Below are 23,772 nucleotides of genomic sequence, written 5' to 3'. Positions count from 1 at the left end.
TTCTATGCCTGCCATTCCCTGTCTAAACACACGGGAAACTTGTCGCCCGGTAGATAGCAGCACAGATTCAGGTTCATGTACGGCTTACGGAGGGTCTCTCATTGCCTAGGCCCTGTCCCAGGTGATTTCACGTGCTGTCCTACTTACTCCTCTCCATAACTGTGTGCAAAACCTCTTATTATTCCAAATGTACGGACTTTGGGCTCTGGCCCAAGTTTTCTTGATCAAAATCTGGTTTTCCCTTAAGTTTTATGCACTGCTTCTATGCACATTCTTATTCACGTCCCCACATCGCGGGGGGGGGGGGGGCGGATATCAGGTAATATCCTCCCCATTTTTCAGATGAGGAGCCTGAAGTCACTGGCCCCCAAGCCCAGTGGTGGCTTCGAACCTAGTCCCTCCCCTGGCACCTCTACCCTCACGTAGCTTCCCGGTTTGTGGAGGGACAGTGGCTGGTGCCTCATCCCCCACAGCAGGGAGGCTGTGCCCGGGTGGGGGCACCTGCCTCTGAGCTTGTGCAGCTGGGCGACAGAGCAGAGCCAGAGCTCTGGGCTCCCAGTTCTGGCGAGTGCTCCAGCTGGTTGTCTCCTTGTAAACTCTTCTGACCGCTGGCTGCATTTTGCAAGAAGTCGGAGCTGTTCAGGAGCAGAGGCGCTTTGAACGCACAACACTCAGAGGCCATTAATTCTGGAAGTGCAGTTTGCTGCAGAGTTAATGGATGAAACCAGACTCTGCTAAGCTGTCGGCTCCTTCAGTAGGAGCCCAGGGCAGCTTGGCTATTCAGTGGCTTGTTGGATCTCTCTGCAAATGATGGGAAGATTCTTTTTGCTTCAAAGTGCCTTCCTGCCCCTTCTGGGTGCCTCCCATCTCCAGGTCAGCCCCTTTCTCCCTAGCAAACCTGATGACATTTCCTTTCTTTCTTTCTTTTTTAATTTTTTTTTTTAGTGTTTATTTTTGAGAGAGAAAGACAGCGTGAGCAGGGGAAGGGCAGAGAGAGGGAGACGCAGAACCCGAAGCAGGCTCCAGGCTCCGAGCCGTCAGCACAGAGCCCGACGCGGGGCTCAAACTCATGAACTGTGAGATCGTGACCTGATCTGAGGTCGGATGCTTGACCGACTGAGCCACCCAGGCGCCCCCCGATGAGATTTTCTTATAAGGTTTCTTGCTTCCTCCCCATCTTTCATCATTCCTGGTTCCAAACACGTCCCGATGTGCTGAGGTAGCAGTGCCGTGGTCAGGGTCCTCTGGCCACGCTGGCCGCCGGCGTTTCAGTCACGCTGATGTCTGAGTATGACTCCTTCATACTCACGTTCCTTGTGGCCCTGGTGGGCGATGGCAAAGCGGAGAGCTCTTGTCTGTGAGGCAGAAAACAAGTGCCTGGCCTCAAAAACAGTAAATAAACATGTGAGGTCATGAGAAGACGAAAGGTAGGGGTAATGAGGCTCCAGTGATGGGGGGGGGGGGTGGGGAGGGGGGACAGGCACTCCCCGCCTTAGGGAATCCGCTCTTTGTGGTCTGCAGACCCCCTTTGGGGAAGTTTCCCGTGGAGAAGAATTGAGTCGGGTCTTCGAACATTGTCTGACTAAAGAAGCTGTTTACTTCTTGATCCCATTTACCTATTTTCTTTTGCTATTCCCATGGAACAAATGCCTCGAGTATTGAATGTTACTTAAAATGACATTCTCCATCATTTGAGAAGAGAAGAGTTAGTGTGCAGAATCATAATCACTTCTTATTATATGTCATTGGTGTATCTCCTTAGAGGTTATTGTTTAAATCAGCTTTTTTCTAGAAATGTTCTTCTTGCCCTTGGGTGCTTTTATCTGTATGTTCGCTGGACCTCAGAGAGCCCACAGGTGGCAGCTTTCCTCATATACAGCAATCGCAGTTTGCGCTGGACATGTAATCAGTTCTACTTGAATAGGGTATCCATTTTTGGATTTATCTGTCTTACAGATCATCTTTGATTTCCCTTCCCTGCCAGCCAGCTGGGACCCGGGCCTCTGACCTGAGGGCCATATAGAGGGAGGTTGGGGAAAGGAACCAAGGGGTGTGTGTGCCCACTGACTGGATTTGAGGCATCCTGTAGTCAAGGAGAAGAGATTTGGGCATGGGAGTTTGAATACTGCCAAGTGCAGGGCTCTGGAGTTTATTTTCCTCCTAGCTGTGCTTTCTTCGGGAGCAGAGGAACTATGGATGCTGTTAGCATTTGCTACACGAGTGATGATTGAATCGTTGCCACCTGCCCCAGCTCCTTCCCCTTTTCACCCCAGAGCATCCACCCCTTCTAACCCTGGGGTTTCTAGACCCTTTGGGTGAGCCAAGCCATTTCATTGAGAGGGAACTGCATCTTCGGACTCAGTGTGGGAATCTAGCGAGGGGTCCTGGGAGAGTGGGCTTTGAACACGAGTGCCTCTGACCATCTTCTGCTGTCCCTCAGATCTTTGAAAGGCCTGGGGTCTCTTGATGTGGTTTACTGGATGGATAGGCACCATGAGATTTAACTGCGGGTTCGCTGAGCTTCCTACGGCCATCAGCAAATTAGTCCTCACTCTGCTTCATGAGTGGTGCTATCTCAGTGTGGTAGAGAAGAATCCTCAGAGCAGTTTTCAAGACCTCAGCCACATCAGTCTACCAGGAAGGGAATTCAGAAATACCCAAATGAACGTTCTTGGTCCGAGCTCCCTTCTGCTTCCTAGCCTAGCCTCTGTATCCTGACTGCAATCCTTAGAAAGTAATTTGGCTTGGTTTCTGCAGCAAGAAGTCTCTTCTGCTTGCATCAGTCTCCAGCTAGTCGCTAGGAAATCGTACTTTATTTTTTTCGAAACCGCTCCCTTTAATCTCTCTCCTCCCTCCTTATGCTTAACATTTCCTTTCAGAACCTGAGCTGGCTGGAGGAGAAAGAGAAGGAGGTCGTTAGTGCCTTGCGCTACTTCAAGACCATTGTGGACAAAATGGCTATCGATAAGAAGGTACTGGAGATGCTTCCAGGGTCAGCCAGTAAGGTGCTGGAGGCCATCTTACCCCTGGTGCAGAGCGACCCTCGGATTCAGCACAGGTGAGTTGCCCTGAAATCCTTGACTGTGTCAGAGCAAGGGAGGCCGACAGGCGTCTTGGTTTGGGGGCACTTCAAACTTAGGGCTCCTGGGAAGAGTGAGGAGTGCGGGGAGGGAAAAGAGCCTTCTCCCCACCCTTCACAGCTATGACTTGATGCTCTCCCAAGGTCGAGGTCGTTGTTACTCATGAGGCCTCGACCCTGAGGGAGATCTCTATCTAGCCTTGCTCGGGATGTAGCCACAGGGTAAGTCTGTGGTGGTTTCTTGGCCTTAGGTCATTGGCAGTAATCACATTGATTTGGACACATTTCCAGTACCCTTCCATTAGCCGTGGTGTGTTACGACATTAAAACCTATTAATACCCAGCCTGGTAGAGACCTCAGCTGCCTAGCTGATTAGGCCAAAAGAGATCGAGAATCCCATTCGAGCATGGATTAATGAAACCTTTAACTGTATCAGACCAGGATCTCCCAGACAGCAACCGGATTCCCTGGAAGCCAGGGATGTCGGGAGGAGTCAGCCTGCGTCCCAGCGAGCTTTGGTTGAGGAACTCTTACCGCTAGAGTGCGTTTTCCCGTCAGAGTCTGGGAGCAGCTTGCTCTGGTCTTCACTGTTAGGTAGAGAAGGAAAAGGGGTACTCGGTGTGGTCTTAGCCGAGGCCTAGCAGAGGTGCCCGCTGGCTCCGTGTTTCTTTCCTGGTACCTGCGCAGGATAAACGCAGCTGTGTTTTCTGTTCCTTGAGATGGTTTGGTGTTCGTCCAGCCCCATGAGATTGAGCTTTTGTGAACTGCTTTCAGAACTTGGCAACGAAGTGCATAGTTTTCTTCTTCTGGGAGATCATGCAAACAAGTGTCTTTATTTCCAAGAAGCTCTCTGGCCTGGGCCTTCCACCCTGGAGTTTCAGCTGACCTCTGTAGACTGTGGTCTTTTGGCCAGTTGGTGGTGGAGGGAAAAAACTGTCGGGATGACTTTGCCCTGCTACTGTCTTTGCTTTCCAGGCCGTGCTCCTGTCACCGAGGAGGAGCCTGGGGAAATGAGTCCCTTCATGCCCTGCTGAGTGGCCGCCACGCACAGAGTGCTTTGTGTGCTGGACTTGAGACCGAGTACCATGTCCCTCCCGTAGTTAACCCCATGCCCAGCTCATAGAAGGGCCCGGTGCCATTCTCCTTTGAGGGGATGTGCCCAACAGTGCGCGAGGGTCAGATGTGTAGACAGCTTTTTATGCAGAGTTCTCCTCCACCCCTTTTCGTGTGAGTGTCCCTACCGTGGTGGAGTTCGAACCTAGTGGTACCGAGTGGAGCTCTGTTGGGATTTGAAGGAGGGAGAGTTAGAGGAGACTCCGTGGCCCAATTAAACTTCCCGCAGGAGAAGATGCTCGAGCGGGACCTGAAGGAAGGGTGGGAATGGGCGCAAACACTGAGATCAAGCGGTAGGACAGTGGTTTGGGGGGCATTTTTTGTCTATGGGGAGATCTTACAACTATTTTGTAGTTGGCAAAAATTATTTCACGTCTATAGCAGTTTCCTAGAGGGAAAGAGAAATGCCCGGGTGTGGCCATAAGGAACGATGATTTTCTTCTCTCTGGCAGTCCTTTGGCTGATACCACTTAAGGGATGTTTCTTCCTGAGATTCTCACAAAGCCAACGGATGATCTTTTTCTCGACCACCCTGATATCTCCTCTTCAAAGGTTTCTCTTAGGTTCCTTCCGTCATCATTCCTCCCGGTGCAGTTTGTGAGCTAGGAAGGTGTTTCCCGCCTTCTGCTCAGAGCATCTCTGTGGGTTGGGTCCCAGCTGGTGGGCCCTTCGTCTCCATCCCCTAGGGTGCTGGGACAGTGGTGGACCAGCCTTTGAACAAGCAGCGGCTGTTTGGCGTGAACAGAGAGCGGAGGAGCCTTCTCCCGCGCTGGGGAGTGTGTGGCGCACGGAGACGTGTGGCCACTGGACATTCTCCTGGTTACGGGACCCTCCTTCCTTTCTGAATGTCTCAGCCCCTGACACAGAGGAGTATTCCAAGCTAACGCTGCGAAGCGTGGCCACGACTGCCGAATTCTTCAGGTGCTTTCAGGATGTTACCATTCAACGCAGGTAGAAATCGAGCATTGTGTAAAAGTGTCTGCCTGCCTCCTTTTCATCTAGTTCTGGCCAGTAGTTTAACAGTGTGATTGACGCTTTGGCAGAATCCCCCACGGGCACTTTGGCAGAAGGTGGCCATCTTGGTTGAAAGAGGCCTCACCTGGCCCTGCCGGGAGGAGGCGGAGGAGGCTTGGAGTTGCCAGAAGGGCCATCCCCCCACCTCCTGCAGGATGGCACCACCGATGGCCCAGCCCCCAGGGGAGACCAGTTCTCGTCCCCTTCAGCAGCCCTCTTTCCAGCACCCAGCACTTTCACTCATACTCTTCCCTGAGGCAGCCCAACCCTGGCTCTCCCGGGGCCCCTTTGGTAAATTGTTCTGGTTTCTAAGGGGACTGGAGTTTGCTTTCATTCCTTCTGACTGCTCTCTTCTCCTGCTGGAACACGCACAGAGCGGAATGAGCGGCTAAATGGAAATTGTAGATCTCCTGGAAAGTGTTTGCCCGTCACCTGATCCTGAAGAGCTTCTTGCTAGAGCTTTGTTTGTTTCAGGGTTTTGTTATAAGCAGCTTTGTTTTTAGAAGCTGTCTTAATCATGTCTTACAGTATTGTATCTTTTCCTTCAAATTCTATCTTGGGCTGCTCAATATCTCCCTCATTCTTTTTCTCCCCCAACTTTTTTTTTTTTTTTTTTTTGAGGGGAAGAAGGGGCATTCCACAAATTCCATATTTTTGCCCTTCCTCTCTTATGGTACATAATATTTAAAATGGAACGGTAATCCTTTCCATAATTCCTAGAGAAAAGTACCTCCAGTTACTTAAAAATGTGTGGAAAATATATAGAGTGTACATCTGGGCCTCCCCTCCCCAATCAGCGAGGCATCCGGACATAGCCGGGCCTTCCGTTCGTGGTGAGCGGTCGACGCCTCCGCCAGCAGAGGCCTCCTCGCCCCTCGTCCGTTGTCGTTCTGGAAACGCTCTTCATGAGTGCGGGGCTCTGGCAGGTCTGCCATGGTTATGGTGCAGAGAGTGGAGCTCAGCCCCCGTTGGAAGGAATTCTGGTGAGCTACAGACCATTCGGGCTCACGTTTAGACGCTGTTTCGGTAGAGGATCCTGCCTGCTGAAATGCCACGCGTCCGCTGGCTCCTTGTGGCCCATCTAACATGAGTGTTAGTCTGACCGAGAACGAGAAGCGTGTAGTGCTTTTGACCCATGATTAGCAGCTCGGAGGAGGGGAGGGAGGGGAGGGGAGGGAGAGGTCAGGATCCTGCGGAGGGGGGTGGGGGGTGGCAGGAAGTTTGAAGAAGCATGTCAGCTGTGGAAATAAGCACATAAACTGTGGCGGGATTTTTATCTGTTATGTTTGGAAAACGAAAACAGTCTTATAACAGACTAGAATGTAAAGCTGCATACGGTGTGTGTTGGATTTATAAGGGCATAGATTCAGGGGAACGTTTGTCACGAAAAGGAGGTGTGGGTCTTCCGGAGAGAAAGGTTTAGAAGTGAGCCCTTGTCTCCAAGAAACCGGTTCTGTATCAAACAGTAGCTTCAAGTGACGGTCGTGCTTCCGAGGGTTCACCTTCTTTAAGAAACTCTTCTCTTGCCCCCAGCTCAGCCCTCTCCTCCTGCTACAGCCGGGTGTACCAAAGTCTCGCCAACCTCATCCGCTGGTCTGACCAAGTGATGCTGGAAGGGGTGAATTCAGAAGATAAGGAGATGGTCACGACGGTGAAAGGGGTCATCAAGGCTGTGCTGGACGGAGTGAAGGTAGGACACGGGCTGCTAGCGGCCTCCCCGCCGGGCGTCTGTCACACAACAACTTGTTCCCAAGCTTCACGCATTGGAACGAACGTCTCCGAGCGTCTCTGGTGTTGCTGCTCGGTCCGATGGCCATTTAATTCCCTCTGGGACAGATGGCTCTCAGAGCACTAAAGCCTTTGGCCTGATCGTCTCGATACTGGAAAAGCTGCCGGAAGCAGTCAGCCTTGCTCGAGCACGTAGTCAGCCCTCAGTGAGGCTCTGTGGTACCGCTCTGACTGTGTGTGCCTGCCTGCTAGACAGAACGCAGAGGAAGTGGTCTCTGCACTGACTGGTCGCAAAGCCCTCAGCAAGTCGACCGCCACCGTTTCACATTCTGAGAACTTCTGTGATTCTTGGTAGAAAAGTCGGATTGAGATGAGTAAGGAATGAAACTGGGTCTGACGTTCTGGAATTTACCGGCCAGAGAGGTCGGGAACAGCGTGATGGGAAATTACGAAACCTAGTTGAGGTGGGAAGCAGAGGCCACAGAGGGTCCCGGATAAACTCTAATTGACACAGTAGGTCCTATGGGTGAGGAGCAAGACAGGATGTAAGTACGAGGTGGCTGAGGGCCTTCGGGTCGGGATTCGTGCCGCGGGCAGTGGGAAAGTGGAGACCTGCTGGTCCGCGAGGCCATGTTAGCAGTGGAAAGGGGGCTAGCCTGGGGCCTGCCCGGCTAGGTTTGAATCCAAGTTCACCACTTACTAGTCTGTGAGCTTAAGCGATCTATTCAGTCTAGGGTTCTACACCTCAATGAAGTCATCTGTGAAATGGGTATGATGATAGTGCCATATATCCTAGGGTTGTGGGAAGTATTAATACATGGAAAGCTCTTAGAACAACACCTAGTACGTACTAAGCACTCAGACTTTAGCTGCTATTCCTTATTAATTTTGTGGTGCTAGGTGTGTGCTTTGGAGACCAGTCTCTTGGCTTAGGGGAAGGAAAAAACAGCTGTGTCCTCCTTTCCACACCCTTCAGTTCAAAGTTGTAGCTGAGGTGCTTAACCTAGGTCCAAGAAAACCTCCTTCACCACTCAGCTGTCCCAGCAGATTCCTAAAAGCTGTCTCCTTGGATTGACGTCCCACGGAAGTTCCGGAGAGTCGAGTAAGGATGCCCAGATGGTAAAAGTCACAGAGCTTCGGAAGGCTAAGAAAGCCTTGCTTAGCATTACGACTTGCTCTAGAATGAATCGTGTCGACTGGGGCCACATAAGTAGGGCCGTCGTGTCGGTGGGACGTCAGGAAGCTCATGTAGAGAGAGGCTTGGCTGGATGCCACCACGTCTCCTCTGCTGGCCCAGGCTCCGTGCATTCCCCAGAGCGTATTAGGTCCTGCCATGTCTGTGTGGGCCAGGGAGACTTAAGGGTAAAGGCCCAGAGTGGCCCGTCCTGTAAGGCCTTGTGTCGCTTTCCAGATTTTGGAGTGTAGCCATACGCATTTTCCCCGTCGCTTTCCCCTGGAGCTCTTGGAGGCCGGCAGTGCAGGATGAGACGTGACCTGGGTCGCACGTCACCAGCAGAGCGTGTGGAATTCTGGCTCACGCACCCCTTGCCCTTCCTGCCCAGGCTTCTGGAAATGCTGTTGTTTTGCAGGTGACATTGTTCAGGTTTCCTTCTACTGAATTATCACGAGATGTGTGAAACAAGTTAGAGTGCCCAAAATAGACGAGATGGAGTTTCTGTGTGTGAAGCTTTGTCACGTTCCCAAGTAACTTCTCGTTACGGGATCGTTAAAGCACCCCAGTACCCGCTGAAAGGCATGTCGAAAAGAAAAATTTCTCTGATTTTTCAAACTGACCAATGAGAGAGGGAGAGAGAAACCTCCAGATTACGAACCTGTCAGTGCCTGGACACAAAGAACATTTCCACGATTTTTTTTAAGTTGTTTATTTCGAGAGAGAGAGTGCAAGTGGGGGAGAAGCAGAGAGAGAGGGAGATGGAGAATCCGAAGCAGGCCCTGCGCTGTCAGCGCAGAGCCCCATGTGGGGCTCGAACTCTTGAGCCGCGAGATCATGACCTGAGCCGAAACCAAGAGTCAGATGCTCAACCGACTGAGCCACTCAGGTGCCCTTCCACAATTGTTTTTAAAATACTTGACCCAGAGGCGCCTGGGAGGCTCAGTCGTTAGAGCTTCCAGCTCTTGATTTTGACTCGGGTTATGATCCAAGAGCTGTGGGATCGAGCTCTGCACTGAGCATGGTGCCTGCTTGAGATTCCCTCCCTCCCTCCCTCCCTCCCTCCCTCCCTCCCTCGCTCTCTCTCTCTTTCTTTCTTTCTCTCCTCACCCTCCCCCTTCACCTCCCCTCCCATATTTTCCCCCTCCCTCCCCCTCCCAAAATAAGAAAAATAACAAATACTTGACCCAGAACGAAGACTCTAGGTGATGACCTCTCTGAGTCCAGTTTTGTTTCATTTATTCAGGATTCCCTTCTCGAGAGCCTCCTCGAGTGCCAGCCGGTGCCATACGATCGGGACTGTAGTGATACCCCTGCCGCAGTCCCTGACCATTAGCTTAGGATCTGCAGAGGGAGAAGGACAGCAGAGCTTGTCATTCTGTAATCATGACGAGGTCTAGTGTTACAAGAGAAAGTGGCACGTGGCCTCCCTTGGTCGGGTGTCTGGGTCACCTTCCCCTTTCAGGGTGGTCAGAGACTCTGCCCTGAGGGCGAGACGGGCCAAAGGCAGAAGGGGGTGTGCAGGAGCCGGCCTGCCGCTGGAAGTGTGTTGCAGCTGGAATCGCTCGAGGGAGCAGGGACGGTCCGAACACTGTGCTGTTGGCGTTTGTTGTCGAGATGTCATAGTAGCAACAGCTGACATTTAGTCCCTCCCGATGCTCATAACGACTCTTGCCGTGGGCGTGATCGCCCCTTCGCAGGTGTGGGAACAGGCCGAGGCAGCCCAGTGGTCAGCGGCGAGGTCGTGACTCCCACCCGGGGCTGCCGGACCCCAGACCCCGCGCGCCTCCTGTCACCCTCGGCCTCCCCCCACGTGAGGGAGGCCCAGCTTAGCCCAGGGACTGCCTGTGCGTCCCCCCTCGCCGCCAGCCGGCCTCCAGCCCCTCTCCTGTCCCCATCGGGCTGAGGACACCGTATAAGCCTGGGTCGTGGTGGGGCGAGTGAGCCTCAGTTCGCCGGGAGGGACGGGGCCGCGCAGAGGTGTGAGGATGTCGTCATCCCGCTCGTAGGAGAGACGTTGGCGCGTGCCTTTAAAGTGGCTCAGCATCTTCCAAGTAACTCATTCAGTTGTTAAATGGAATTCTTTTTTTGAACGGTCGAAGAAGTGTTTTCAAACAGGGCTTCTCTGCTTCTGTCCCTGAATGGGGGTAGCACCAGCTATTATTTAAAGCCCTGAGTGGATGTCACTTGCCAGCTCTGTAACCTCGGGCAAGTGACTTGTGTGAGTTTCGAGTAGGTTTTTAAATGTTTACCCTGAAGAACTGAGAAAGGTCAAGAAAGAGAACGTATATGAAGTACCTGGCCAGTAAGTGCTGGGTGCCCAGTAAATGGCGGGTAGGTACCGTCAACCACGGAAATGTTAGCGTCCAGGGTGGCTTGCGCCTGCCTGCCTTTGACGGTGCTTGTGGTTCGCTTCCGTGCATCTGCGGTCGAAAGACAGACCTGTCGTTATCACCTGATCTGGCCCGGGCAGGTGCTCTGCTGGTGGGGCCTGAGGCCCAGAGAGGATGGTGACCGTCTAAGGAAGGAATCGAAAGGCCCTCACTTTCCCTGGCACCTGGCTCTCCGCGGCCCAGCTCCTCTGGCTCCAGCACGTGACCCGGCTTGTCCTTCGGAAGCCAGTGTGCCAGCTCTTCGTGCCCTTCCGTCTAAACATCAGCCTTTCTTCTTGTCTCAGATGCACCGTCTCTTACCCAGCTCCCGGGGCTCTGCTTGCCCTCTTGGCACGCCCTCCCGGATGTCAGTTCTCAGACCCAGAGCCTCTTTCCCTGGCCTCCGGCTCCCCCCGCCCCTTCACACACACACTTTTATTTTTCAACCTTACGCCGACAGCCTTGGAGGAGAGTACCTGCAGGTCTGTTGTCACCACCCGCACCTGCGCTCGTGTTCTGTCCTGGACCCCCTTCGTACCCGTTAACCGACAGAATAGAACAGCCCATTACTCTACCAGCAAAATGGGCTTATTCAGGAATAGCAGACAATTGCAATTCGGAACCTGCGAGCCGGGGCAAAACCACGGGCAAGTCCAACAAAGAGAGAGGATTATTTTAGGAGGAGGATGCTGGGAGGGGCTGTCCTGACCCGGAGATTGACAGGAAGGAGTTCAGGGTGAGGGCGGTTTCTCACTGGCCGAGTCGCTGGGGTGGAGGGTTTCTCGTCGGAGACGCCGGGTCCATCCTTCCCGCTGGGCCCGCGATCACAGTGCTCTCCTGGTGAAGGTGCCTCTGCTGGGCTCTGTAAGCGCTGATTCCTCCTGTAACTGATGTCATTGGTGTGGCTCCCTTCGTAACCTCCCAGGTCCACTTTTAGTGAGCTTTGCCTGTATCAGTTTTCACTTACAACGGGAATATTTTGTAGGAAGTGTTTTTCTGACTACATCAGTCAGGATTATGTTCGACTGCAAGAAAATCCACAATAATACTGGCTTTTAAACTTAACTCTCCTTCAGGGCCAAGAAGCCCACAGACGGGCAGTCTGAGGCTAATGACATTTTCACAAAATGGTCAGGCATGTGGTCGTCTCCCATCTCGCTTTCCTGCCATCCTTAGTTAGCACATGGATTCCACCTCATGGTCCCGAACGACTGCTCCTGCTCCATCTATCGTGACTGCATTCCAGCGAGTGAGGAGGAAGAGAGAGTAGGAAGGTGTGCCCTCTCCGTTTGAGGATGCTTCCTCAAAGACCTCACAGAACTCACTCACACTTCATTGATCACAGCTTGGTCACATGCCCAGCTGAAATTCTGCTAAAGAGGAAGAACAAGTCATGGGGCAACTTGCTGTCCCTGCCACACTGACATCTCAAGCCATCTCTTTTATTCCTCATTCAGCCTATTTTTTAATTTTTTGATGAAAACGTTCAAATATTTGCCACGAGAAAAATGGGGTAATGAAGCCCCATTACCTAGCTCCGCAGTTGTTCACTCCTGGCCAGTCTTGTTCCTCTGCCTGCTCCCCGGGATCGCTGGAAGCAAATCACAGATCCCGTCCTTCCGCCTGGAAATGCCCGTGCAGAGCTTGAGGCCACGGCAAGCTTTTTCTGCAAAGGGCCAGGGAATAAATACTCGAAGCCTCTCAGGCTACATACCTTCTCTGCTGCCTATGGGTCTCTGTTGCATGTTGTCATTGGTTTATGTAATTTTTTTTTTTTCTTTTTAAAGAATTCTCACCTTGAGGGCCTTACAGAAAGCAAGCCCTGGGCTGGATCCTGCCCGTATGCAGGGCATAGTTTTCTGGTTTTAAACAGTTTGCTTTTCAGTTCAGGGTCCAGATAAAGCCCGTATGCTTCTTAGTCCGTTAACATGCGTCTAAAGATCGCTTTTCTCTGTCTGTTTGTCCTTGCAGCTTACTTGAGTTGTTAGGAAGGGTTACTGCTGTCACAGGTCTCCCACGTTCTGGATTTTGTGCTGATGACATCCGAACAGTGTTGTCTGGCATGTTCCTCTCTCCCCTGAATTCCCTGTGAAACTAGAGGCTGAATCAGTTTCAGGTTTTTGTATTCCGAATGCTCCCTCGGTGCTGCCCTCACCTCCATCAAGAGGCATGTTTCCTTTTCTTTAAAAAACAAAAACAAAAACAAACAAAACTGTTTTATTTATTTACTTATGAGAGAGAGAATGAGCGTGAACAGGGGAGGAGCAGAGAGAGAGGGAGAGAGATGATCTGAAGCAGGCCCAGCAGAGAGCCCGACGCAGGGCTTGAACTCACGCACCGTGAGATTGTGACCTGAGCCGAAGTTACACGCTTAACCTACTGAGCCACCCAGGCGCCCCTCCCTTTCTGATGTTAGTAGCCATCCATGATTTTTGCCTAGATCTGTTCACTGATTTGGAGCTGCAGAATGATGAGTTTCTAATTCTTCGTGCCGTTCTCTCATTAGCTGGGAAACACTTAAATGACAGACCTCCCTTGTAAACTTACAGTTTTCCTGAGTGATCATTCTCAGAGAAGAGGCAGGATCCATGCTTAATTCCTTCCTTTCTTTACCAGTTTTCAAAACAGTGCCTGTCTCCTAGCACCCTTTAACATGACCAGTGAGTTGAGCTGTTTAAAATATCATTCTGGGGGCGCCTGGGTGGCGCAGTCGGTTGAGCGTCCGACTTCAGCCAGGTCACGATCTCGCGGTCCGTGAGTTCGAGCCCCGCGTCAGGCTCTGGGCTGATGGCTCAGAGCCTGGAGCCTGCTTCCGATTCTGTGTCTCCCTCTCTCTCTGCCCCTCCCCCGTTCATGCTCTGTCTCTCTCTATCCCAAAAATAAATAAACGTTGAAGAAAAAAAAATAAAATAAAATAAAATAAAATATCATTCTGAACTCATGAATTTACACGTGCTGGCCGTGCTCCCACCCACTGTGCTTGTCCCTCTTCCTGGTCCCCAGGCCCCATCTTTGGCCACTGAAAACTTTTTTAGGCTGTTTCCTGAGTTCCCTGTGATATGACCCTAGAAGTCTTTGATAGTTTTCTTCGTAGTTGTCTTGGTATGAAAATCTGTTCCAGGCTCTTATCATCTGATAGTTGTTTTGTTTGGGGGTGGTGATACACAGCTTCATTGAGCTGTAATTCCCACACCATATAATTCACCCACTTAAAATATGTATGGTGATTTTTCTTTTTACTGTATTCACACACTCGTACAGCCATCACCACAATCCATTTTAGAACACTTTCGTCACCTTCAGAAAGTAACTGCCTACCCTTTATGCTCTCCCCTCCCCCCCCTCATTTCTTGCCATCCCCCACCGCCCAGCCTTAGGCAGCCTGACCTCTATAGATTTGCCTATTCTAGACATTTCATATAAAAGGAATCGTATACTCTGTGGCCCCTTGAGACCAGCTCCTGTCACTTAGTACAGTGGTTTCAGAGTTCACGCATGCCACAGCAATGTATCGGTACCTCCTTTCTTTTTCTTGCCAGATGATATTCCACTCTGTGGGCGCACCACGTTGCATTGTTTTCTCGCGGCCATTTGGACGTCTGAGTTCCCACCTTTCGGCACCTCTGAGTGAGGCTGCCGTGAACACTCCTGTGCACGTTGTTATGCGGGTGTGTATTTTCATTTCTCTTGGTGGTACACCCGGGAGCACAGCGGCTGGGCCACACGGTAACTCTGGGCTGGAAGCGGCTGCGTCGTTTTCCACCCCATCTGCGGTGGATGCGGGCCTCAGCCTCTCCGGCTTCTCCACGGCCTCCATTCCCACCTGTGCTTTTTGGCAGATGTTCATTTCCCTGAGGGCTAATGATATGGAGTCCCTTTTCGTGTGCTTATTGGCCGTCTGTGTATCTCTTTGGAGAAATGTCTGTTCAAGTCCTTTTCCCCTTCTAAAAAAAGTCTTTCTTTAATCTTTATTTATTTTTGAGAGAGAGAGAGAGAGAGAGAGAGCGCATGAGTGGGGGAGGGACAGAGAGAGAGAGGGAGACACAGACTCCGAAGCAGGCTCCAGGCTCTGAGACATCAGCACAGAGCCCGACGCGGGGCTCGAACTCACAAGAGCAAGTTCATGACCTGAGCCGAAGTCAGATGCTTAACCGACTGAGCCACGCAGGCACCCGCTTTGCCCATTTTTAAATTGGGCTTTCATTTTATTATTGAGTTATAAGGTACCTTGTACGTTGCTTACCGCAGAACTGGAATCAGCCGTTCCTTTAGGGAGCCCTGCTTCCCTTTGCTGGGAAGTCCCGTTTAGAGGCCACACTGAGGGCTGATGTTCTCATCGCTGCTGGTGGGTCACGCGGTTAGTTTCTGTAAGACAAAACACATCTGGAGTTTCTGCTGGTACTTGCAATTCGCATTCAGCACCACCGGGGTTTTCACTTAACCTCATCAAACTCGTGTCTTAATTTTTTTCCTCCCACACTGAATCTGAGGTCTTCTCTGGCTGCCTTGTCTTTAGTCCGTTTGAGGAATGACAGCCAGTGTCTTGCGGCCGGAGTGGCCCTCGGAGAGCTGACTTCGGGAGTCCCTCCCTGCCCAGCCCACTTGTTCCCCAGGGCTTGCTGCGCAGGAGAAGGAGGCCGCCTCCTCTGCTCTGTGGCTGCCTCACCCCTCAGACTTCAGGTGGGAAGGTCCCTTCTTTTCACCATGAAAAAGCTAGACACCCCTGTGACTTCATTCTGCTGCTTCGGTCCGGGAAACTCCCGACTGGTGGCCTCCATGTGGTGTCCTTGGCGAAGGACTTGTCTTAGGACCGCTGAGCAGTAGAGGGGCTCTGTCATGGCCTGAACCCAGAAGACTCACAGGGCCAGAAGGTGACTGAGGATGGACAGCGAGGGGCCGGGGTGAGGGGGGAGCAGGATTGGTGGCCACGGCCCGTAGACTGGCGCGCTTCTCAGGCACGCCGTGTGAGCCTGGGAGGATTGGCCACGGTGTGGTGCCCACTGGTAGGGGCAGCATGGCAGCCGCTCTTAGGAGCGTTGCCCGTGGCCGCACCTCGTAGGGGCCCTTGTGCGGCCCGTGTGCTCTCTGCCGGACGGGGGGCTTTGTCTTAGTGCCAAGGAGGAGATGGGAGGACCACAGCTCGTACTTTGACTTGTTGAAGGTCACTCAAGATGGGAACATCACTGTGACCATTTTCAGTACGAATAAAATGAGCACAGAAATAAAGTATTATGCACTTAGAAAGATACTCTTCCCAATACCCTTTGGCTTTTGAAGACTGCTTTTCAGTGGACCGGTCGTTGTCTGGTTCACAGTCGCCGGCTGTGCGCACAGTCTGCTCTTTTCACACCTGTGCCTCAAGAGGGCTGAAAAGTCTGACGTCCCTCTCGGAAATTCTGCCTTTAGTAGGAGTCAGGCTCTGGCCGCACTGCCAACGGCCAGCTTTGACCGAGATTAGGTTTTTGGTGCGGTAGCCAGACGCGCGCGCCTTCTGGAGGTTCCCTTCTGTCTCCTTCTGGGGCCAGAAGGGTGGTAGGGGTGGAAAAGCTGCCTGCCCCTTTTGCACCCTCCGTGAGCCAAGGCTGGCACACCGGCGGAAGGGAGACTTTCCGCCACCACGTCGTCGTGTGGGAGTTCGGGTGCGCGCTTGTGCCGATGTGCCCATCGTTCCGTGACTCCTGCACCGTTGCTCAGCTGCCCCTCCAGAAAGATGGCATGCTAATCATAATTGCTCGTGAATCAGTGAAGAGTTCGTGGAATTTTCTCCTACGTCAGCCGATGCGAGTACACATACTTCTCTCTGTTCTTTGCCCTGCTTGTGGAAAAGAGTAATGGGAACATGGGCCTTCCAGGATGCTTTGGTCTGGCCCTCTGACCCCCTGACACAGCGATGCTCTTCTGTACAGCCCGGTGACTTGCTCCCCCTCCCACTCCCTGCTTTCTCTCCTCAACCCGTCATCTGTCTCCTTACTTTCAGTCTCGTCCTGGCCGTAATCACCAGCTAGGTAACTAGTGTCCAAGTGCCCGTGAGATTTTATTTAACTTGTAAATTGTGAGAACAGGGACATAGGAACATTCTCCTTTCTTTGTCTAGTACTTGACTCTTAGAGATCTTAATTCCGTGTCTCCAAGAATAGGCAGCCGCTGTCCTGTCCTACAGAGTGGGGTGATGCTGATTCCAGCTGTACTGAGCATGCCTTTGGTTGTATTTTCTCGTTTTAATTAGTATTTCAGAAGTAATACGTGTTCGTTATAGAAAATTTACAAAAACGCAAAGAAACAAAAGCAAGAAAATTAGGGGTGTTTCATAGCCATACTTTCTTTCTAGATGTGTATTGTTTCCATTAAAAAATTTTTTTTTCAGTGTTTGTTTATTTTTGAAAGAGAGCGCATGAGTTAGGGAGAGGCAGAGAGAGAGGGAGACCTAGAATCCAAGGCAGGTTCCAGGCTCTGAGCCGTCAGCACAGAGCCCAATGAGGGGCTCAAACTCACAGACTGTGAGATCATGACCTGAGCCGAAGTCGGACACTTAACCGACTGAGCCACCTGGGGGCCCCTTCTTGTTTACAATTTATTTCCAAAATATACTGTATATCTGCCATGGGACCACCTGGAGCTATTTTCCACCAAACATTGTATTACATTTTCTTTCCATGATATCATATATTCTCACCAGTTTGACTTGCATTGGCAACGTAATGGTCTGTTGCTTGGTTCTGTCGTAATTGACACAATCTGTATCTAATATTAACTATTTAGTTACAGAGCATTGAGTCTAATTTTATCTATTACATATAATGCTGTGATGACCATCCTTTGCAGCTTATTTTTTGCATACATCCATGACGTTTTCCTTGGGCTAAATTCTTTTTTTCTTTAATTTGTTTTAATGTTTATTTATTTTTGAGAGAGAGAGAGAGAGAGAGAGAACGACTGGGGGAGGGGCAGAGAGAGAGGGAGACACAGAATCCGAAGCAGGCTCCAGGCTCTGAACTGTCAACACAGAGCCCGAGGCAGGGCTCGAACCCACAAACTGTGAGATCATGACATGAGCCAAAGTCGGACGCTCAACCTACTGAGCCACCTAGGCACCCCTCCTTGGGCTAAATTCTTATAAAAAGAGTACAGATATTTAATTTTGACACATACTGACAAATCATCCTCTAAGAAGGCTGTTCTCAAAGGACTACTCCTACCTACCGTGTCTGGAAGGTTCTGTTTTGTTACCATCAAAGCTGGAGAGTCCCTGATGACTATTGAGCACTGATGTTTATGTCTGTGAGTTTCCTCTTTGGTATTAGTTTTGATGTATTTGTCTTTTTCTTCTAGTTTTCATGTTTCTGACAGAATCCTTGTGCTAGGGAGGATATTAACCTTGCCTTAGCCCATGTGTTGTGATTCGTGTCTGTGGCATTTTGAGTTTGGAGAGGCTTTGCAGTCTCATTCAGGGGCATGTCGATGTTGCCCACTCACGCCCATTGCTGCCTCCTCTGTGACTTTAGAAATGGATATTCATGCTGAAATACTGAACCTTCCCCCCTGCCCCCAGACGCAAACAGGTCTTACCCAGATGTCCATCAACAGGAGAATGGATAAAGAGACGTAGGTTTGTGCATACATTGGAACATAACTCAGCAACGAGAAGGAACAGATTCCTCGTGCGCACGATGACGTGGACGGTCATACTGAGCAAAAGAGAAGCAGAATAGAGACAGGGCAGGGCAGGATGGTGGTTGCCCGGAGCTGCGGCTGCTGGGGGAAATGAGGAAGGGCTGGTCACGGGCACAGCTTCTTTTGTGGGGGAGCAGAAGTAGTAAAAGTCGCAGTGCTGAGGGCAGCTCCACCGCGAGCAGACAAAACCATCGCGCCGGCTTTTACGGCACGTGAGTTAGATCTCCCCACAAAGCTGTTCAGACAAGATGCGTGCAGGAGAGTGCATATTGTAATGGTTCCATTTATGTCAAGTTCTGGGCAAATGTAATCTGCGAAACAGAAGTAAAACCGTGGTTGGGGTGGGGCAGAGGCTCTGGAGCGAGCGACGGAAATGTTCGGTATTTTTTGAGTGGTATTTACACGGGTATTTGTGATCATCAGACCCCATCAAACTGGGGAAAATTGCATTCTAGTTGAGAAAAAAAAAAAAACAAGCAGGCCCTGATCTTTCTCTCTTTTTCCGTGTAAAAAATATATTTTCCGAAGTCACGTCTCCACTGGGTAATAGGCCGTTAACTTTCTGTCGGTCAACAAAGATGCTGACCAGTCATCTCGGGATACCAGCTGCCGCCACACCCGGGGCCACCTCGCTTTGGGAAACCACCCTCCCCATGCCGGAGGTTTGCTCCTTAACACAGGCAGCGCCCTGCACGTTATAGGATGTAATTTAATGGCTTTCAGGAACTAAAGAGTAGTTCTCCCCCCACAAACTGGCTGGGAATCTGTTCTGCTGGAATGTAATTTCAGTGTTAAACTTCGTCATTTTGAGACAGCAGGGTTTGTCATTTCCCTCTTCCAAGAGGAAGTACCTTTATGTATCTTGAAACGTCTCAACACGCTATGAAGGTATTTTTTGGAGGGTAGGGGACATTTTGGGAAGTTCAGATTATCTAAATCGAACAGTAGTTGCATTAATGGTGTGCGGGAAATCTGCAGGCACAAAAAGAGACTGGGCGGAGGACAGACAGCTGACCTGCCTTGGGGTGAGAACCGAGGAGCAAGGAGCTGTCGTAGTGCCTCATGGCTTCTCTCTTGTGTGGGGTACAGGAGCTGGTCAGACTTACCATCGAGAAGCAGGGGCATCCGTCTCCAACCAGCCCAGTGAAACCCAGTTCCCCAGCCTGCAGACCTGACGGGTGAGTTCTGACTAAACCCTCCAGCCACTGGCCACTTGGGTCTCCCCTTGAGAGAGAGCGTGAGCCCCATCAGGTAGGCTGTTGGTGGCCTGTGTTGCTTTAAAGTGTGTCCAGCTCGCTCATGTTTCGAAGTATTGCCTGATCTCAGGGTTAGCGGTCAGCGTGACTCTTTCTCAGGCTGCTGCGTGAGACCATGACCCCCGCCTGTGCTTTTCCGGAGCCACTTCCCTCCGTAACTGGAAAGAGCTTAGAGGGTTGGGTTTTGGGGATTGGGCTTGAGAGAACTGAGCTTCATCAAGAGAGTAAACTGCTGAGGGCAGTGTGGACAGTTTCAAGGCCTTGTAACCATTTCTGCTACAAGCTCCTAGTAAAAATATAAAACATAATAATTTGGAGCATGTCGAGAACCTTTAGACCATGTCTTCTGAGGTTTCCTCTTACAGACAAGGAAACAGATGCAGTTGGGGGGTCCTGGCCGAACTCCTGCTATTTTTGGTGATCAAACAGACTTGAAACCCCATCTGTGCCATAGAGCTCCAGGGACAGGGTCCAGGGCTCCTGCTGCTCAGCCCGGTGCCCTGCCTCGGTTCCATGGCCCGGTCACATCCTGCCCCGCTCGGGACCTGCGTGTGCTCTGTAACCTTCTGTAATCCCAGGTTCTTCTCATCCTCCAGCCAGTCTGAGGTCCCCCTGACAGATCGAGAGATGGAGATTCTGAACAAGACAAGTGGCCTGTCCCAGTCAGCCGAGCTGCTTCCAGACTCTACAGATGAAGAGGTTGCGCCCCCCAAACCCCCCTTACCTGGCATTCGGGTGGTTGATAATAGGTAATTTTTTATTTTTCTGGCACCCTCTTCTGTTTATGATGTAATCTGATAAATGGATGGGTAGATGAACCAAAACGAAGACGGTGCCGTTAGGGTAAGAACTTGGAACCCAGCCCCTCGCTCTTTAGAAGCCTTGGAATCTTGATCGTCCTTGGGGAGGATCATCTGTGGAGGACGCGAGCCTGGCCCCAGCGCCTGCCCTTGCCGCGCCCTCCAGGAATTCCCAGCGGCTTGCCTCTTAGCCTTCGTACGACTTACTATGGAAGGAAAAGAAAAGATGTTTCTGATTCTTGGTGTTTTGGCATTGATAGGTTTTCTTTTGGCAGCAGTGGAGTGGGACAGGAGTTAAAAGTGTTCAAAGTAGGTGTGAAGTGTCTGATGATGAAAGAATCCCACATTCTGTACCCTGACGCCTTTTTAAAGAGCTTCTGTTTGGGTTTTCGGTTTGATAGGATTTCTCAATCTATTTCAGTCCTCCACCAGCATTGCCACCGAAGAAAAGACAGTCAGCTCCGTCCCCGACCCGAGTGGCCGTCGTGGCCCCCATGAGTCGGGCCACCAGTGGTTCCAGTTTGCCCGTTGGAATTAATAGGCAGGTAATGTCGCCCCGTCTGGAAGGCAGAGGAAGGCTTTGGGTGTGGGAATTTGGCTCCCGAGGCGAAAAGAAACCCAGTGGTCTTCAGCCCCTGGCAGTGGGAGGACCGTTCCTTCTCTGTACGGGACCACCGGACGGGGTGGAAGTTCCCACGTGGGGGAGGAGGTCGGGGTGGGGAGGCTGGAGCCAAAGAGCGTCTCCTGCAGACATCTGAGGCTGGCCCTGGGGCCCTCGCTGGCGACACACTCCCAGCACTCGTAAAGGCTCCTTTCTCAGGAGTCACAGATGCAGCTTATTAGTGCTTACATCAAAGACGGGCCTTTGCAGCCGGTTTCTGAGCTTGGCAGTCTCCTCTAAGTCAGTGTACCGATTCCTCTCCCCTGGGCTCTGCCACCATTTCTCAGAAGTGACTTGGGCCTGGTTTTCATTTCTCCACACCAGGATTTTGACGTGGACTGTTACACACAGAGGCGGCTGTCAGGAGGCAGCCACTCATACGGCGGAGAATCGCCCCGCCTGTCCCCCTGCAGCAGCATGGGCAAGCTCAGCAAGTCAGACGAGCAGCTGTCCTCCCTGGACAGGGACAGTGGGCAGTGCTCCCGGAACACAAGCTGTGAAACACTAGGTGGGCTCAGCCATCTCTCAACTCTCCTGTCTCTCCGCTTCTTGGTGGCCGCTTTGGGGTCATACGGCGATGCCAGTCTTGGTCCTACGACCCTGATCTGTCTCTTCGACTGCAAGATGGGGCTGCCGGTATCTGTCTGTCCCCAGGAGGTTGAACGTTTAGATGGAACAACCATGTGAAACTGCCTGGGAGATGCTCAGATGGTGGCTCTTACTGTGGTTAATCCGTCAGTGTGTGATCTGATTCCCGTGGCCAAAATTAAGAGCCATCTGTGCTCAGAGCTCTAGATGACGGGGAGAGCCCCTGACGGCTTTTGACGGAGGGTGAGGGCAGGTGGGCAGCACATGCTGACCTCCCGGTCGGTGCTGAGCGCGTGCCGCGGGGGCCGGAGGAGAGTCCGAAAGGCAGCGTGGTGCCAGGGTCCGAGAGCATGAAGCTGTTTGTGTCCCGTGAGCTGGACATTTCACTTTGAGGGTTTAATCAGAAGCTTGTAGCAAGATTTCTTTTTTTTAATGTTTATTTATTTCTTTTGAGAGAGAGAGAGAGAGAAAGAGAGAGAGCTTGAGTGGGGAAGGGGCAGAGAGAGAGGGAGACACAGAATCGGAAACAGGCTCCAGGCTCCGAGCCATCAGCCCAGAGCCCGACGCGGGGCTCGAACTCACGGACCGTGAGATCGTGACCTGGCTGAAGTCGGACGCTTAACCGACTGCGCCACCCAGGCGCCCCAAGATTTCTTTTTTTTAATGTTTATTTATTTCTTTTGAGAGAGAGAGAGAGAGAAAGAGAGAGAGCTTGAGTGGGGAAGGGGCAGAGAGAAGGAGAGACAGACAGACAGACGCAGGCTCCGAGCCATCAGTGCCGGGACCACGAGATAATGACCTGAGCTGAAATCAACAGTCAGACGCTTAACTGACTAAGCCCCCCAGGCGTCCCTGTGGCAAGATCTATCCCAGGACGTTACTCCCGGCATGACTGGGAGTAGTGGTGGCCCAGAAGCAAGCTAACTACTCAAGTGTTAGGGAATCCGACGAACCGTCATGCATCCGCTTGGTGGAGTGAGACATAGCTATGAAAAGTCAATCATGATGCATTGAGTAATGGCCAAAATCCAAGACCACTGACCTAGTATTTTCTCAGTTGGGTGTTTAAAAAATGAATCCTAGGGGGAAAAAACAAGACATTTAAGGAAAGACGTCAAATTGTAAACAGGTGATAGTAATGCGATTAAGTAATGCGATTGTGGATGAGTTTTATTTTCTTGATTTTGGTTTCTTTTTTTTTGCCACATTTCCTACAGTGGTCATGCCTCTTTGTTTCTTTCTTTCTGTCTTCCTTTCTTTTTCTTTCTTTCTTTCTTTCTTTCTTTCTTTCTTTCTTTCTTTCTTTCTTTCTTTCTTTCTTTCTTTCTTTCTTCTTCTCTTTCTTTTTCTTTCTTTTTCTCTTTTTCTCTTTTCTTCCTTCCTTCCTTCTTTCTTTTCTTTCTTTTTTTCTTTCTGTCTCCCTTTCTTTTTCTTCCTTTCTTTTTCTTTTTTCTCTTTCTTTCTTTCTTTCTTTCATAAGAAATTCAAACGATGGAGGCAAATAAGCAAACAGCCATCTTCCCACTCGGCTTTACTTCTGTAAGCAGGGAGAAGAATGAGGAGTATGAAATGAAGCATAGAGATGAGACGGGGATGCTGTGTCCTCACACTGTGATGAATGGCACCGGGTTAAGGGGAGGGTTGGATTGTTTCTTTCTGCGGGGCCTCGTGACTGACGGGTCATGTTCTTCCCGTTGTGAATGCAGATCACTATGATCCCGACTACGAATTCCTTCAGCAAGACCTCTCTAATGCAGACCAGATACCTCAGCAAGTGGCCTGTAATCTTAGCCCGTTGCCGGAGTCCTTGGGAGAGTCTGGGTCTCCGTTCCTCGGCCATCCCTTCCAGTTGTCCCCGGCACCTGGCAGCTGTCCCCAGCAAGAGGGGTCCTCAGCTCCAGGACAGCAGATGGACATGCCGCCTGCCCTCCCCGAGAAAAAGCGCAGGAGCGCGGCCTCGCAGACCACGGACAGCTCTGGCTGCAGGGTGTCCTATGAGCGACACCCCTCGCAATACGACAACATCTCTGAGGTTGACCTGCAGAACCCAGCCTCGGCCCCGTCTGTCCCCTTCACGCCCTTTGCTGCTGTTCTCCCCTTTCAGCAAGGAGGGTCCCCAGCCTCTGTCGAGTTTGTGGGTGACTTCACCGTTCCTGAATCATCGGGTGACCCAGAAAAACCGCCTCCTCTACCAGAGAAGAAAAACAAACACAGTAAGCTTTTGTCCAGCCATTGTCGGCAAGCACATTTTGTCACCTAAAACAGTGGTGTGTTTTATTTAAGCATTAGGCCGAAATCAAACCGGTGGCCTCGTGATT

The 23,772-nt window shown here is 51.3% G+C and overlaps 1 protein-coding gene across 16 annotated transcripts in view; it reads left to right on the top strand.

Moving 5' to 3' along the window:
• RAPGEF1 (Rap guanine nucleotide exchange factor 1) overlaps nucleotides 1-23,772 on the top strand; it is a 131,698-nt gene that overhangs the window by 68,904 nt on the left and 39,022 nt on the right. For all 16 annotated transcript variants that reach the window (XM_045469062.1, XM_045469059.1, XM_045469067.1 and 13 more), the window contains 7 exons: nucleotides 2,880-3,058; nucleotides 6,741-6,897; nucleotides 19,239-19,327; nucleotides 20,002-20,154; nucleotides 20,627-20,750; nucleotides 21,191-21,374; nucleotides 23,161-23,667. In XM_045469062.1, coding sequence (XP_045325018.1) covers nucleotides 2,880-3,058; nucleotides 6,741-6,897; nucleotides 19,239-19,327; nucleotides 20,002-20,154; nucleotides 20,627-20,750; nucleotides 21,191-21,374; nucleotides 23,161-23,667 — 1,393 coding nt within the window. The remainder of the gene's footprint in view (nucleotides 1-2,879; nucleotides 3,059-6,740; nucleotides 6,898-19,238; nucleotides 19,328-20,001; nucleotides 20,155-20,626; nucleotides 20,751-21,190; nucleotides 21,375-23,160; nucleotides 23,668-23,772) is intronic.

The sequence above is a fragment of the Leopardus geoffroyi genome, chromosome D4 (genome assembly GCF_018350155.1).
Source record: "Leopardus geoffroyi isolate Oge1 chromosome D4, O.geoffroyi_Oge1_pat1.0, whole genome shotgun sequence".
NCBI classification, from domain to species: Eukaryota; Metazoa; Chordata; class Mammalia; order Carnivora; family Felidae; genus Leopardus; species Leopardus geoffroyi.
Note: the sequence above shows the minus strand (reverse complement) of the source record. Positions and strands in the feature narration are given on the sequence as shown.